The sequence below is a fragment of the Lampetra planeri genome, chromosome 60 (assembly GCF_965212315.1).
Source record: "Lampetra planeri chromosome 60, kcLamPlan1.2.h2, whole genome shotgun sequence".
NCBI lineage: Eukaryota > Metazoa > Chordata > Hyperoartia > Petromyzontiformes > Petromyzontidae > Lampetra > Lampetra planeri.
In genome coordinates this window covers 1,491,004-1,507,902 of record NC_136166.1, presented here as the reverse complement: position 1 = coordinate 1,507,902, position 16,899 = coordinate 1,491,004, and the positions used below count along the sequence as shown (strand labels likewise).

At 54.1% G+C, this 16,899-nt stretch overlaps 1 protein-coding gene across 3 annotated transcripts in view; it reads left to right on the top strand.

Annotated features, from left to right (window-relative positions):
* The window catches only part of PFAS (phosphoribosylformylglycinamidine synthase), a 35,041-nt gene that overhangs the window by 4,613 nt on the left and 13,529 nt on the right, over positions 1-16,899 (top strand). For all 3 annotated transcript variants that reach the window (XR_013588741.1, XM_078618870.1, XM_078618871.1), the window contains exons 4-18: positions 914-1,106; positions 2,368-2,476; positions 3,507-3,647; positions 8,201-8,325; positions 8,995-9,123; positions 9,754-9,885; positions 10,326-10,454; positions 11,068-11,141; positions 11,267-11,426; positions 12,096-12,157; positions 13,089-13,250; positions 14,271-14,381; positions 14,860-14,991; positions 15,429-15,659; positions 16,510-16,690. Coding sequence is in view for 2 of the 3 variants with exons in the window: in XM_078618870.1 (XP_078474996.1) it covers positions 914-1,106; positions 2,368-2,476; positions 3,507-3,647; positions 8,201-8,325; positions 8,995-9,123; positions 9,754-9,885; positions 10,326-10,454; positions 11,068-11,141; positions 11,267-11,426; positions 12,096-12,157; positions 13,089-13,250; positions 14,271-14,381; positions 14,860-14,991; positions 15,429-15,659; positions 16,510-16,690 (2,071 nt within the window). In the remaining variant the exon portion in view is untranslated. The remainder of the gene's footprint in view (positions 1-913; positions 1,107-2,367; positions 2,477-3,506; positions 3,648-8,200; positions 8,326-8,994; positions 9,124-9,753; positions 9,886-10,325; positions 10,455-11,067; positions 11,142-11,266; positions 11,427-12,095; positions 12,158-13,088; positions 13,251-14,270; positions 14,382-14,859; positions 14,992-15,428; positions 15,660-16,509; positions 16,691-16,899) is intronic.

Below are 16,899 nucleotides of genomic sequence, written 5' to 3'. Positions count from 1 at the left end.
TGTTGTGTAGCGGCCCGGCTCAGCCCATGGCAATGCAGCATCTTGAGACGTGGTCGCATTTAGACGCTGTATGAATACACACGTTGTTTAGGGCGCGGGGCCCGGGTCACATTGAGTGCCGCCGCATTTGCTACGCCGTGCAGTTTGCTGCAGTTGCTCATCGAGCAGTTTCAGGCATTGCACACAGAGATTGAACGTTGCAAGTGTTTCATAAACAAACGGCAGCAAGTTATTCCGATTGGGCCATCGGTGTCTCGTCTTGAGATGCAAGAATCCATTCAGAAATTGCAAAACGGTGCGACCCTTCGTGTTAGAGAGCTACTTCTGAGATCCTTTGAAGTGAGCTGTGGCCCGCTCATGGATATTTACGAATGTATTCGGTTTTTCGTGGACCAGAGTTCACTTGAAGTAGTGGCCATCAGTTTCCCACCCACCCTGCCACATGACAGTAATGTTCGTCACATGACGAGCCGGTATTTTTTATCCTGACAGCCGTAATTTAGCCAAATTAACAGCAGAACCGATTTTTAATTATGGGGTTTTTTTCCTACAATCATTGTGAACGGGCTGAGACCAGCAACTCGTTCCACTTTAGAAGCCGGTCTAACCGCGTGAGTCCGGCACGCGATTAGCCTCCTAATCCACCCGGCCACTTCTGCGCAAAGCAGCTCCAATACCGCTTTTTCCACTGCGCAACCGAGCCGCGGCGGGTCAGTGCTGGAACCGGCACTGGGTTGCTGTTCATCGCCGAAGCCGAGCCGTGCTGATCAAATCTCACGCAACGAACGTGCAGAGATGTGCGTAGGCAAATGCGTCGTTGGCCTCGCTCCTTCGCCCTGTTTGGCCCCGAATACAATTCCGACGCCTCGCGAAGCCGGCGTGTCACGGATCGGTTCCGCCTCGGCACGCGCAGGTCCATGGCGAGGAGGCGGTGGGCGAGCAGGCCCGGCGCGTGCTGGCGAGCGGCCTGCACGACCGCACGACGGAGTGCGTGTACGACCATCCCCTGGGCTCCTTCGCACTCAGCGTCCGCACGGAGCCCGTGTACGACGTCGACGTCCTGGGAGAGGGACGTGCCGCCCTGGAGAGAGCCAACCGCGAGCTGGGTACGCTTCTCACCGCAAGCCCCATACAGTCGCTCGTTCTGGCTCACAGGCCGGGCGCTCGGTCAGACTGCGCCGTGCAGGGACGACTGCCACTGGGGGTGCCCTTTCTCTTGTTTGAGATGACATTCCATGTAAATAGATTCCTGATCTGTAAAGCGCCGAGATGCCCCGTTCTTAAGGGCACTCTCAAAATCACGTTATAATTATGTATTTTTCATATTGATTGTGCTGATAGTGCAGCAGAGCTGCTGCAGCTGGATCACCGGCGTGCTCAGACAAGCACGTTCCGGTGACCCCTGCCAGCGTCGGGCCTTCGCTCCCCCACACAGGGGATGACTCTGGATAGCATCACGTGACGAAGTCAACCAGGCATCCCTTCTACTGGCCCCTCACAACGTCATAACGCGCTGTGGCTTGTGTGCCGAGTGGGTCAGAGGTCAGAACAGTGAGATGGCAACGCTGAGATCCTGGGTTCGGACTGAGGCAGCTGCCTATGAGTTAGTTGATGGGCACTGCCCCTTCGTAGCGTTAATACCATGAAAAGGGCCATTGCCAAAAAACGTCGCTTATTGATTACGTTTCCTTACAAGGCCACAGTGTTATTGACGAATGTGTTGCGTTTTTTGTTATTTGTGCACCACTGCTAATTTCAGCAGTAACATCACAGAATATTATTTGTTTCATCATTAAATTCGGAACCTACCATAATTTGACGTAATCCATCTCTGATGGTTACATTCTCAGTTTAATTGACATGCGACAAACATTGTCTGCAGGGCATATCAAGGTATCAAGCAGCGTGCACAAGTAATAAAGGATCGATCCTGAATGTACGTGGCGCGAGGTGTTTTAGCGAGGACAAACCTAGAATCGCTCCTAAGTCTGGGAAATGTCCTCGGCTCTGAAAGGCGCTCAATCTGGCGCCGGTCGCTTTGTTGCCAGGGACACCCAAACACGTTTTAGTTGCTGTGACACAACGGCCAACGGCTACCTGTGACCTCTCCCGGCTGTCTGTGACTTCTCCTGGCTGTCTGTGACCTCTCCCAGCTGCCTGTGACCTCTCCCGGCTGTCTGTGACCTCTCCCGGCTGTCTGTGACCCCTCCCGGCTGTCTGTGACCTCTCCCGGCTGTCTGTGACGTCTCCCGGCTACCTGTGACCTCTCCCGGCTGCCTTAGACCTCTCCCGGCTGTCTGTGACCTCTCCCGGCTGTCTGTGACCTCTGCCGGCTGTCTGTGACCTCTGGGCGGTGACGTGGGCCAGGCCTGGCGCTGGATGAGTGGGACCTGGATTACTACACGCGACTGTTCCGCGAGCGCGTGGGCCGGAACCCGACGAGCGTGGAATGCTTCGACATCGCGCAGTCAAACAGGCAAGCGAAGCCAGCGCCGGCACAAGTGATTTAGTTGGCATACACACACACACAACAACCACCAATCGCCACTAAGTGGCTGTGACATCATCAGGGCGGTTGTGCCAGCCTTGGTGCACTTTGAGGCCACATGAAGTGTCGATGCCTCACCGGCCGGAGGTCATGGATCAAACCCAGGTGCCGTGGGTTGACTGACTGAAATAACTGGTAGATAAACCACCTGTGGCCCCCTACTGTGCCAACCTGCAGTGCTTTAGCCGCTCCTTTGCCCTCCGCTGTGGTTGGAGAGCTACTGCCTCCAACTGTCCAGTAACGGCCTTCACGAGTCTCCTACGCACCACACCCGGCCACCTTTGTCTTCCTAATGGCGATGTTTACACACCGTACCAGGTACTCATTTGAGGCCGAGTCGGCCTAGGGGAGTGCCCGGACCGGTTCAGATAATTGTCACTGGTGTTAGCCGTGAGCGGGAATGGAAGTCGGGTCGCTGGGTTCGTAGTGCAGCACGCCAACTGCTACCTTACCGCTCCCCACGGTGGTACATACACGCACAGATCTCCATCACGATTTTAATCCAAGCGACGAGAGACGCGCAGACACACACAAATCCCGTTCCTATAAAACATTGCTTATGTGGCCTATCCCATAAATTAGCTGCCAATCAAAGCCATCCGCGTGTGACTTTAGGTTTCCCGTGATGTGGGCCGTTTAGTTTGCATCAGCTTTTTCATGATCAGATTTGCGCATGAATTACATTTCATAATGATGCCACTTGACACCGCTATTGGCAAGAATTGTGGACGCGACGTCACTTCCTGTGACATCATTTATCCGTGTCAACCAAAAGCTATTTTTCCGCACGGATCGTCCAAAATTTTGTGGATATTCCCTGGTTTGTGTCCTGTGCCTGCTCGTACGGCTAGCGCCGGGAGACGCCATCACGCCTTTATGTGACTCCCCACCTCCTGCGTCCCTCCGCAACCCCGCGACCCCTCACGATCCCGTGACCCTGTGACTCCGTGTTGTGCAGCGAACACAGCCGCCATTGGCTGTTTCGCGGCCGCCTCACCGTGGACGGCCAAGCCCTGGAGGAGTCGCTCTTCGACATGATCATCGGCACTCAGCAGCACAGCAACCCCAACAACGTCATCAAGTTCAGCGACAACAGCAGGTCGGTTGGGGCATCACAGTCTGAGCAGCATTTCCTTATCCCACGGTGCTCTCGGCATCGCACCAATAGCACTCGGCCTCTGTGCGTTGTGCAAGAAACCATGAGCACTTCCTGAAGAAATGTATTGTGGTGCATCAAAATAAATTGGAGTAAATGTGACTGCCTGACAGCAGCAGCAGCGGTGATGTAGTGGACAACTTGGGAATCGTGTCATCCTGATTGAGACTCATCAGTGCAGTGTGGTCACCAATGCTCGCTGCTGCAGACTGGGAGCCAGAGATGTGGAGTCCCCACTGACCACACTGGGGCACTCTGGCTGGGCTCATGTCAGCAATGATCGAATCTCTTAAGTGATGAGAAAATACCATCGCAACGGAATAATAGTGCAGGCGGACAGCCAAGAGAATACAAGGGTACGCTGATTAGGTTTGTAATGATTCACTCCTGCTGATGATGGTGTTGCTGCTGCTGATCAAGTTACCAATAATGCAGATTTTGCTGGTATTTTTATTTATTGTTATTATCAGTCCCTCCAGAAAAACGCGGAGTTTTTTGGTGATTGTTGCGGGCAAAAATTGTTGATTATGCGGCACGTTTTCTTAAAAAATGCGATGGAATATGCGGGATATTTATGCAATTTTATGCGATTAAATTGCGGGAACTTGCAAAAATTGCGGGAACTTGCAAAAACTGCGGTTTGATGAAAAAGAGAAAAAAAAGTGATTCCCCCAACACCCTATTCACTAGGCTACTACTTTAATGTAAAGAGTCATTTCTTATTACTTCCTATGATAAGCAAGCATACTACATCACAGAAAGTGCTGGGAATATTTAAGTTCTCATCTTGTTTTATTTCAGACCTTAACAAACAGATGGCTCAAACTTACAAAACATTGAGTCGAACAAGTTCTTTAGCTTTACAAAATGAATATGCTACAACTTCTGTAAAAATGAATAAATAAAATATTAAAAAATAAAATGTGTGCTTCCTGTTTTACAGAGGTAGCTATACAAAACAGACATCTTCTGTTAAAATAAGTGTTTTCAGTGCACAGTAACGTAAGCAATACATTAACAGTACAGTCTTACAGTAATGTAAATTTACATACTACTAACAAAAAAGTGCAATCTTACAACTGTAAAGTTGCATAAACTCCTGAATAAAACTAACTACATAGCCTCTAACACTGGCCAATCATTCACCATCCTCATCCTCCATCCCCTCTCCCTCAGTGTCCATCTCCTCCCCCTCCACCATCTCCTCCCTCTCAAATGCTCCACGGCGGACTCGTTGGTTATGGTAAAGGAAGACCAAGGCTTTGAGGTTTTGGTTGGTAGTTGATCTTCTTCGGTTAGACAACACTAGTTTGTAGATGCTGTTGCTGCGTTCAGCATCAGCTGAGTTTGAGACAGCATCTTTGTACCGCTTGGCCAAGGAACTCAGCACAGGAAGTCTCTCCTGTAGGCCAACCCAAAACACATCCAAATCCACCACGCCGAATGGTGCAGCTCTGAGTGCTGCTGGACCAAGAGTCTTGAAGTAAGAATCAAATTCATCACCCTGCACTTCAGTGAAACCTGGAATGGCCTGGTAGCTTGCTACGGAGTCATCTAGGAATGCAATGTGGCGAGGGTCAAACACCCTAACCTCCTGGAGAAACTCAATGGCCGGCTGCCCATGTGACATGTACTTGGTGAGCTTTTCTTCAGCGTTTTCATATGCCTGACCAACTGCAGAGGATCTGTGTCTTTGTGGTGTAAGGTAAGTTAAACCCTTCAAAGTATTCGGCACACGCCTCATACTGCAGCTCTTTGTTGGCAGCAAAGACCACCTGCAGATCCTCCAGATAAGTGAAGATCTTTGTGGTCACAGGACGTCTGCTCTGGAAGATATCGAGAAGACTTAGGAAGCGTTTGCACTTGTCAGCCATGATGTTGATCTGGACATTCAGGGACTGAGCTAGGTCTTTGGTCTTGAAGCATCTCGTGGAGTCTCTCCACAGACTGTGGAGCACTTCTGCTACACACCTATAAAAACACAAATAGAAAGAAAGGAATTAGGTCAAACATACAATATGTTCAATGCAATTATTTTTTTTACTTTGATCTTACTAAACTATTCATGTTTGTATGTGCAAAGGGGGTTAACTGATGAAGAAAAGGAAGTGTTAATTGTATTGAGGAATTATGTGAAGGAAGTTTTTACCTCGATTTCCATCTCTATGAACTCCTTGTACAGTCCAAAGTGCTGTGCGTGGTACTGCACTGCAGAGAACCAGGAGTTCCAGCGTATTGCACAGGGGTTTGGAGGCATGACCGCCTTTTTTCTAGGCAGCTTGTTTGACAAGAAGCAGAGGTATCTTCTCTTGCGTGATCCAGCATTGAAGAACATCTGGGAGAAACTTAGCATGAAGCTGTTCAACTGAACAAAAGGTTTGCGGAAGGCATTGCCAATGAGATTCATTATGTGTGCCATGCATGTGATGTGTATTGAGTTGGGGAACAACGACTGCAGAGCTGCTGTGAATGCCTTCTTCATGTAGGCTGCATTATCAGTGTCGAACACAATCACATCCTCGTTGTTAATGCTGTATTCTTGAAGGCACCTTACGACAGACATGGATACAGTGGAATGATTGCATTGCTCAAGGAAAACAGTATCTGCAAGGTAGGCCAAGATCCTCCCAGAATGATCCTTCTCAAGTGGTGCAAGGAGGATATTCAGGACACATCTCCCCTCGACATCTGGAGTCTCATCAAATATCACAGCAAGAGGTTTTCTGGCAAGAAGTGTCTTCAGCTCCTCTTTTTCCTTCTCATATACTGCTCCCAAGTACATATCTTGAAGCTGGTGAAACCCTGGAATGGCGCCGCCATTGATGACTTTCTCATTCAGAAATTTCCTCAGTGCAGGGTGGTCAGTCTTAGACAGTGGGATGTTGATGGTAGTGCAGGTGGCAACCCAGGTTTCACAAATCTACAAACAGAAAAATACTTTTGTATCATTGGGCTGTATTACACACACACACACAAAGTCCAGTGTAACCTACAGAAAACTGCTGTATAAAACTGAATCATTTACAGTAAGCCTTTCACAGAACAGTAGTGTTTCTGCAAATAAAACATAATTCTTTCATGCCAAAATCAATCATCTTGCATGGGAAATTACACTACTGTTAGTCTATCTAACCCTAACGTTAACTTACATCCACACACAACATACTTGGAAATCTCATTCACACACACCTCTCTCTGTTTCAATTTAACTATCAGCCTTTTCATAATTTTACAAGCTTTAATCTAATAGGCTACTGACCTTGATTCTTTCAGCCCTAGCAACTGTTTTGGAAGTTGACGCCTCGGTGTAGGTGAGCTGCTTCATCTTGGCTGATTCCGCTGCTGCTTTAACCATCCTCGAATGTTTGTCGGTTGCAAAGTGACTGTCCAGCGTCGACTTCCGCCTGTGGTCCAACACGCAGTTGCACGGAGTGCAAAATAATTTGCCCCCACTGTCATGTAACACACTGGGAAACTGCTTTGCGCGGTCTTTTGCGCTTATGTTTGTTAGCAAATGAGAAAGATTTGCGGGCTTCATCATGGTTTCATTGGCATCGCGGGGTTTGCAGCTTTTCAATGATGTCGCGTAATGAGTGACGTCACTTCATAACGTTCCCATGGCAACAGGGGAAATGGCTGCGCTTGTGTGAAGTAAACGCAACATTTTTCAACTTTCTGCTAAGATATATGTGACTTTTTGCAACGAAAATGCGGGGATTATGAAATCATGCAAGCCCGCATATTTTGCGCGCGGAAATCTGCAATTTATGCGGCGAAAGTGCGGCGTATTTGAAAAAACGCGCCCCCTGCATAAATATGCGGACTTTGGCTGATTTTGCATGGAATCATGCGATCGCATAATCGCGTTTTTCTGGAGGGACTGTATTATGCTTTGTTTACCCAGGAGGGCCTCGGTAAGTCTCGAGATTTTCTTCAGGAGGGTCCTGCCAGGTTGTCGTCGTTGGGGGCGATGTTGCAGCTGCTGTGTAATTTGCAGAAACATGTTCAGGATTGGGATGTTTGGCGAACAGCAGTTACATTGAATGTTGAGTGTTTTGGCTATGGGAGGGAACTGAAGAACCTGGAGGAAAGCCATGCAAAAGAGGGGGAGAGAATAAAAACTTCACACACGAATTGAACCCAGGCCCTGCTTGCTGCATCACACTGGTGTTTGTGACTTTGACACATGTGTGTGTGCGTGAAGCTGGCGTGTTTGTACTCGTGAAGCTGGCATGTGTGTACGCGAGTAACCTTAGCGCGTGTGATGCTGGCGTGTGTGTGGTTGACACTGGCGCGTGTAACGCTAGTGCATGTTGGTGTGATGCTGGCGTGTGTGTATGGCACTCGCGGTTGTGCGTGTGATGCTGATGCGTATGATGCTGGCATACATGACGCTGGTATACATGACGCTGGCGCGTGTGACACTGGCTTTTGTGCGTGTGACGCTGGCCTCGTGTGCGTGTGACACTGGCGTGTGTGTGCATCTCGGAGCGCAGCGCCATACGTGGAGGGGAGGTGCGCTGCCTGGTCCCCGCGGAGCCCGGCGCGCCGAGTGCGCTCCAGGAGACGCTCACCACACGGCACGTCATCTTCACGGCCGAGACTCACAACTTCCCCACAGGTACCGCCGCCTCCTTTCTCAGTTCCCTCTCGGTGGCGATCCAATGAACGGTGCGAGCGTCGATGCGTTGATGCTCGTCTATTGGCTGAAGACGTTTCAATTGATAGAGGACTGCAGAGAGATATTGGTTCCCCAGTGACTGTGAGAGATGCAATTTGCTGCTTAATACGAACACTTTATACAAGTACCATTATGTCTGTCTGCGACGGAGTATTGGGCTCTCCCAAGATCTCCACGTTCTTCCCCTTCCCATAAAGCAATCATCTCTATTAATCGGCTTTCGTTCCTCTCTTAAAGCAACCCCCAGACCATCATCGTCCTGCTACTCCCTGCCCCCCAGCTACGACCAAGCCTACCCCAACCACCATCACTACCCCTATCACTACTCCAGCCCCTATCACTACTCCAACCACCATCACTACTTCTAGATTTGAAGCTTTCGTGACTGCAAGGATTCATACTCTTAGGTTTTTTCGGTAAAGTCACGTAGGTAAAAAATTTAAATTAATAATTATTTTACTTTTATTAATAATTATTTTACTTTTATTAATTTGAATTTTTTACCTACGTGACTTTACCGAAAAAAAACCTAAGAGCACCATCACGACCCCAACCACCATCAGATGAGTGGTAAGGTCCCAAGCGCTGACTCCGTGGCTGCCGTGCCAGGTGTGGCGCCGTTCAGCGGAGCCACGACCGGGACGGGCGGGCGGATTCGCGATGTGCAGAGCACGGGCCGCGGCGCCCACGTCATCGCCGGCACCGCCGGGTACTGCTTCGGCAACCTCCTTATCCCCGGTGAGTCGTTGTTGGCGACGGTGGCCGACCTCCTCCTGCACAGCTCCCATGCACGACTCCGGCACACCACCGATGTTGTGTTTGGATGGCGGTGCGTGGTCGCGTGTGCGAGTGAGTGCGCCCCTCCACGTGCGCTTGCCCGTTCCCAACCGCGCGTTTCTCCGTGCACTTGAATCCCCCTGTCGTGGCGAAGCCTGCCTTACCGGGCTAGTTCTGCCAGCTTGTTGACGTCAGATACAGACGGATTCGGCGTCTCCCAGCTCCGCTTGTTGGCGAGCGAGCGGCTGGGGCCCGCGCCGAGCATTCGACGGCCAAGCGCGGTTATTTATTTATTTGTGTAATTGTGAGCGCTGGCGACGTTGCCGTGGTGCAGGGCGACGTTGCCGTGGTGTTATGCGGGCGTTGGCTATTTGTGTGCCAGCGTCGCAACGAGGCCCCGCGATCTTTGACTCCCACCGCGAAGCACACGGCAGGCAGTACTCGTGTTTCATGGTTATTGCGACCGCGGTGCTAACCGGGGCGGCCGGCCGGAGTAGAACCGCGAGCCCCCGTAAGTAGCGGCCGGGCCTCGCCACGACCCCCACGGGAGAGGTCTGCGATGCTGAGTGAGCTGCACGGTCCGTGGGCCAGGGTACGAGCTGCCCTGGGAGGACTCCTCGTTCCGGTACCCCGGCAACTTCGCCACCCCGCTGGAGATCGCCGTCGAGGCCAGCAACGGGGCGTCGGACTACGGCAACAAGTTCGGGGAGCCGCTGCTGGCAGGTTGGTTGGTCGGTGGCCCCCACCCCCCTGGACCCCCCTTGCAAGGCCCCCTTCCCAGGGTCCCCCCATGGTGGCGATGGGCACATGGAGCGAGTGCTCGGATTCCCCCCACCACCGGGCCCTCCCCCCATGTGTGATCGTATGGCAACCGTAGTTTGATTCCTGGTCACGGCCAACAACAGTGACGAATAAACTGAACTGGTCCCCTAGGTCGACTCAACCTCAATGAGTATCTGGTGCAGTGTGTATACACCTGGGAGACAGGTGGCCGGGGATGGAGCTAGCCACTCACCCCCTCACATGCCATGCTGGCCTTCCTAGGTGCTCGCTAACAGCACTTGCCCCCAACAGTCTGTTACAGGCTGTATGGGGGGATGTTTTGTGTGTGTGAACTCGGTGACCCCTGTTGACCCCTGATGACCCCCATGTGCTGCACGCAGGCTTTGCGCGCTCCTTTGGGCTGCGCCTGCCGAGCGGCGAGCGTTGCGAGTGGGTGAAGCCGGTGATGTTCAGCGGCGGCATCGGAGCCATCGAGGATCGGCACGTCGGCAAGATGCCGCCAGAACCCGGTGCGTCCTTCCCGCTCGGGAGCCTCGCTGATCGGACCGCGGGGATTCTCGTGGGTGGCCTGCAGAATGCCGCGATGTGGTGCCTAGCGTTTAGCATTGCTTTCTCGGCTTTGCGTTTTCCATGTTTTATTTCCTGATGGTGTTCGTGAAATAACAAACTTGTTGATGACCGTGGTGATGATCACGGAGCTATTGCCCATAACTCATTGAGTGAAAACATCTTAATATGTAGAGAACTGCACAGCGAATGTTGGTGCTGCTGGCTCATCGTGTGGCAGCCCTGCAGCTCGTACATTGAACTTTTTTTGCGCCGCACGTAGCACGATTAAGCGTATTAATCGTGCTAATCGGAGGTGTCTGTGGTTCCTCAGCGATTGTGAAATGCAATTGGCATAAACGATGACACTATATTTTATTTTTGTTCATATTCGGGCAACAACTGCAGTTGACTCACTTTGAACCGATCTCTGTTTACACCGGAAGTGCGTGGGTGCGCAGCAAGGGAACGATACAATTGTGAAGTGCGGGGAGACGGTTTCGCGAGAATTGCTGTGCCCTGATGAACGGCGGCGTGCCGGCGGCCCTAACGGGGGACTGTGCCGTGGTCACGCAGGCATGGCGGTGGTGAAGATGGGAGGCCCGGCGTACAGGATCGGCGTAGGAGGAGGGGCAGCCTCCTCCGTCGAGGTGAGAGCAGGAGCCGGCACCACCGCCGTTTTCGTCGCGCAAACGGAAGACGCCCCACAGGCGATGGGCGCCGCTCTCGTACCCCTGCGAACCCCGGCTCCCGTGGCCCCCGCCCGCCTTTACAGGTTCAAGGGGACAACTCGGCGGAGTTGGACCTGGGCGCGGTGCAGCGCGGCGACGCGGAGATGGAGCAGCGAATGAACCGTGCCCTGCGCGGCTGCATCGAGATGGGTGGCGACGCCAACCCGGTGCTGTCCATACACGACCAGGGTGCGGGCGGCAACGGTGAGACGCCCGCAGGGTAACCCGGCGTGTGGCGCGGTGGCGTGAGCCGGGCCATACCGGGGCCGTGCTGAGGCTGCGCGGCTCGGGAGGGCGCCAAGTTTTTCGACTGCAGAACCGAGCCGTGCCGCCGACTTTGTCACGCGATTGATGAGTTTCAGACGCATGCAGGTGACGAGGCGACGCCGCGTCTGATTGCTCACCCATTGGCGTCGCACGCAACGAACGAGTCGAGATGCGTGCAGGTGACGCGGTGCACAGGCCGCAGACGAACGGATAACGTTTGCACGTCGGAGTGTTTTTAAACGATGAAACGTAACAGCAATGCTAGCGTGCTTTCCATTTCAGGAGCAATCGTGCCGATAATGCACACATTGGGGACTGTGATGTCATCTTGATGTGCAAAGCATGCTGGGACTATTTTTTTGGTTTTCATCTCAGAAGACTCCTGCGAATAAACGTGGAACGTCGGGCCTATGTCGGCCCAACGGTTCCAACCGCACGCCAACGTCGGCCCAACGTCGCGCTCGAACCGGGTTGTTGCGGGCGAGAGATCCACGCTGAAACGTCCGCTTTGTTTTTTCTCCTGACGAGGTGACGCCAGACGGCTCAGTTGAACTCCCTGTGGGAGGGATCCCTCCAGCTTATGAGATGGATTCGGTTTCGTTGCAGGAAACGTTCTCAAGGAGCTCGTGGAGCCCGCCGGAGCCGTGATCCACGCGTCCAACTTCTCGGTGAGAACCCCGTGCCGTGCTGTGTCGGTGATGCTGGGCAGGGCGACTACGACTGAAGTGTGTGAAGGGGAGCGGTGGTGTTGCAGTTAGCGCTCTGCGCTACGAACCCGGCGACCCGAGTTCGATTCCCGCTCATGGCCAACACCGGTGACGATTATCTGAACTGGTCCTGGGCCTCCCCTAGGTCGACTCAGCCTCAAGTGAGTACCTGAGGCGGTGTGCAAACATCGCCACTGGGCAGACAAAGGCGGCCTGGCGTTTTGCTGGCCATCCTCCTCGTGTGCCGTGGCATCCTTCATCGATGCTCACTAACACTTGCCCCAACAGTCTGTTAAAGCTCTACGGGGGATCTTTGTCTTTAATGGAGGTGATGGTGACGCCGGTGGTGACGCCGGTGGTGACGCCGGTGGTGACGCCGGTGGTGACGCCGGTGGTGACGCCGGTGGTGGTGATGCCGATAATGGTGACCATGGTGATGCAGATGGTGACGATGGTGGTGACGTCGGTGGTGACGCCGGTAGTGATGCGGATGGTGACGACGGTGGTGATGACGATAATGGTGACGGTGGTGACGACGACGGTGGTGACGACGACGGCGGTGACGACGACGGCGGTGACGACGGCGGTGACGACGGCGGTGACGACGGCGGTGACGACGGCGGTGACGACGGCGGTGACGACGGCGGTGACGACGGCGGTGACGACGGCGGTGACGACGGCGGTGACGACGGCGGTGACGACGGCGGTGACGACGGCGGTGACGACGGCGGTGACGACGGCGGTGACGACGGCGGTGACGACGGCGGTGACGACGGCGGTGACGACGGCGGTGACGACGGCGGTGACGACGGCGGTGACGACGGCGGTGACGACGGCGGTGACGACGGCGGTGACGACGGCGGTGACGGTTACCATGGTGACGTCTGTGCAGGTGGGGGACCCGACGCTGAGTGCACTGGAGCTGTGGGGCGCCGAGTACCAGGAGAGCAACGCGCTGCTCGTGTCGCCGGGCGGGTTGCCCACGCTGCGCTGCCTGTGCCGCCGCGAGCGCTGCCCGCTGGATGTTGTGGGCACGGTCACCGGCGACGGCAGGGTGCGTCGCCGGCGATTGTGCGGCCGAGCTTCGCCGCTCGATTTTGTCTCGCGAGGGGTTCGTAACGCCGTCGCCGTCGCGCGGCGCGCCCGGAGGCGGCCAACTTGAGTGGCGGACATCTGCCGAGCCGGTCCTGGGACTCCCGTAGATCGACTCGGCCTTAACTGGGTAATCTGGTGCGGCACGTAAACTTCAGCAATGGGGGAGACAAAGGTGGCAGGGGGCAGTGCGGGCCACGTAGACGTTCGCCAGCAGCGCTTGCCCCAGCAGCCCGTGAGTGTGTTCAACTTCTTTCGCACCGGACGTAGCCAACCGTGATAATTGGAGGTGCAGGGGAAGGACAACAAATTAAACACAACAAACTGTTCGAAAGAAATGAGTTTTCATTCTGGCATAAATTGCATAGCTCCACTGGCTTCTTATTATTGGAAAGAAGAGCATTCCAGACGGCTTTTTAAGTGTATCTGAAAGCGATTAATGCAGTGACCCTCTTTGTTAGATCGTTAGCCAAAAGCTGCTATGAGGATGACTGGAGTCGCTTGATGGTTTACACTCCTTAACTAAATCTGCAAGGTATTGTACTTCATTTGTGGCAAGCACTTTAGTGTAATGAGTGCTGAGCTGCATTGGCTTCTGGCAGTCGGAAGCCAATGGAGCTCGGCTATCACCGAACGGACATGGTCAGAACTTGCAGTACCCATCACGACACGGGCCAAAGAATATTGTACACGCTGTAGCTTGCTAATGATTTTACCATACGTCCCATAGAGTAGCGAGTTGCAATAATCGAGCCTTGTAGATACTATGTATCGTAGGGCCCTGATATGATCATTGCAGGCCCTCGCTGTATTTTGCACGTGGTGATCAAACGACATTTTGGTCGAGTATGATGCCGAGGCTCTGTGACCGCCAAATCCCGACCAATGTTTTAGTGTGAGCCGCGCGTGGGATCTCCGTGGGTGGCGGAGGGGGCGGCTCGTATTCGTGAGCGGCGCTCGTTCTCCCGGTGGCGTGCTCCAGGTGGTGCTGGTGGAGGACCGGGCAGGGCAGGGTGGCGGTGCCGGTGGTGCGGACGCGGCCCGCCCCGTGGACCTGCAGCTCGACTGGGTGCTCGGCAAGATGCCCCGCAAGGTACCCGTCCACCGGCACCCAACGAACGTCGAGCAAGCGACGGATTGCGCAGGTGGAGTGAGTTGATGGCCTCAGCCTGGCTCGCATAGAGACCCACAGACTCACACAGAGACACACATACTAACATATGTATGTATGTTGAACTTATCTCGCACCGCACGTAGCGAACATTCGAGGTGCGGGAAAGGACAACAAACTAAACTCGCAGAGAACTACAGACTCACATAGAAACCTATTGACTTTTGCATAGAGATCCATAAACGATAGACTTGCATAGATACCCACAGACTGGGTTCTCAATTGTAGTGAGTATTGTAGTCTCATCCTGGACACCAATGCCTGTACACAAAAAAAACCATTCACGTTTAATTAGAACTTCATTAATCTGCGGGAGCGGGGAGACGGTCACGCGAGAGTGAGGGAGCGGGGAGACGGTCACTTGAGAGTTCCCTGCGCCATGTTACCTGGCTGTGCAAAGGAGTTCGTGATGGCGCACGAGAACGTCGCCCTGGCGCCGCTGCGTCTGCCCGATGGTCTGAGCGTTCGTCAGGCGCTGGAGCGAGTCCTGCGCCTCCCGTCGGTCGCAAGCAAACGCTACCTCACCAACAAGGTACGGCGTCGTCGTCATCGTCGTCAGCATAGCTATTGTCGCGCCGTCGCACGTCTCGATCAATCGAACCCCGGCCAGTGCGGTCTCTGTGCACGGTGGTAGATGTTCACATATCTGACCTGTAGAATTTGACATCTGACCTGTAGATGTTCACATATCTGACTTGCTCACAAGTCTGCCTCTACCCCTATCCATGACGCCGCACTGCATTGCGTTTCCTCGGAGACAGCAGGGTGGAGTGGTCGGGCTGTTCCATCGTGTTCCCTTGGGCCTACGAACCACGACCGCCACAGACCTGGCCTGTCGCATTGTACTATGGCGGAGGCTGGGACGGGGACAGTGGTGAGAGGCGGTGGGGCACTGCCGTGGAGGGGTTTGTAGACTAATTTTTTTGTGCCTCTTCTCCCCCCGGTGGCTGTGGTGCACGGCGCTGACAGGTGGACCGCTCGGTGACGGGCCTGGTGGCCCAGCAGCAGTGCGTGGGGCCTCTGCACACGCCGTTGGCCGACGTGGCGGTCGTGGCCCACTCGATGTGCGGCACCGTCGGTGCGGCCACCAGCGTCGGGGAACAGCCCATCAAGGGCCACGTGGACCCGGCTGCAGGGGCCCGCATGGCGGTGGGGGAGGCCCTCACCAACCTGTGCTTCGCCCGCGTCTCCGCCCTCAGGGCAAGTTGGCGTCGCCTGCTCGCGGCCTGGGTCTCTGCTACTGGGGCCCAGTGCTGCTCGATCATCGCGAGTCACAGAGCCAAATAAATCCCAACTGTGAAATGTTCTTCTCGTTTTCACACTGCCACTCAAAGTACCCAAAACTTTAATACTCAAACATAGAAAAAAAAATTCTATACAATGCGAAAACTATAAACACGATCTGTAGTTTACAATTTAGAAGCAAGTTGTGGCAGTGAGTTGTTGTATGCAACCAACTCGCAACAGAGGCGAGGAGGGCTGTGGGTGGGGGTGGATCGGCCACTGAGCGGCACGAAGTAGGGGAGTCTGTCCCGGAGAACGGCTTTGGTCGACCCGAACCTCCATGCAACGTTCGGTGTCGGTTTGCGATCCGTGCTACCAATCAGCCTCAAGGCCATCGGGCCAAGCTGATTTGCGCGCAGGGGAATGATAATTTAACTTTGATTTGACATTGATTTGTGACTCCTACAATATGTTCCATTCCTTGTGCTACATGGTTGTTTTTTGCGACATTGCTGTACTTTATTTTATTTGTTTTGGTTTTGTCATTTCGGTGACCCAGGTCACCCTTGCAAATGCAACTCTTTTATGCTGGGTCTCTTGAGTCCTTGCCTTGGTTAAATTTCACGATGGGATACGTTGATTCCATTCGCCGTGCCGTCGTGTTGCGCGTTCGCGTCGTCTGGTTTCCACTCGACGTCCTTCCTAGCATTGCGTTTCTCAAAACGATCCTAAAGTCTGCGGTGCATCCGACATGCCCTGATGCCCCTTCTCACCCGGGGATGGTGATTCGGCGCCTCCATTGTTTGCTTGGACGCGTGGTCCGCAGGACGTGAAATGCAGCGGGAACTGGATGTGGGCCGCCAAACTGCCCGGGGAGGGCGCGCGCCTCGTGGCCGCGTGCCGGGCCATGTGCTCGTGCATGCGCCAACTCGGCATCGCCGTGGACGGTGGCAAGGACTCGCTCAGCATGGCCGCCCGTGTCGGCTCCAACACCGTCAAGGCTCCCGGTGACCGCCCTCCTCCCCTTCCTTCTCTCCCTCCTCCTGCTGCCTATCATCATCCTCCTGCTCCCCCTCCTCCTCCTGCTCCTCCTGCTCCTCCTCCCTCTCATTATCCTTCCCCCTCATTTTCCCTCTGCTCCTCCTCCTGGTCCCTCTCCTGCTGCTCCTCCTCCTCCCTCTGCTCACGCTCCTCCTGCTGCTCCTCCTCCTGCTGC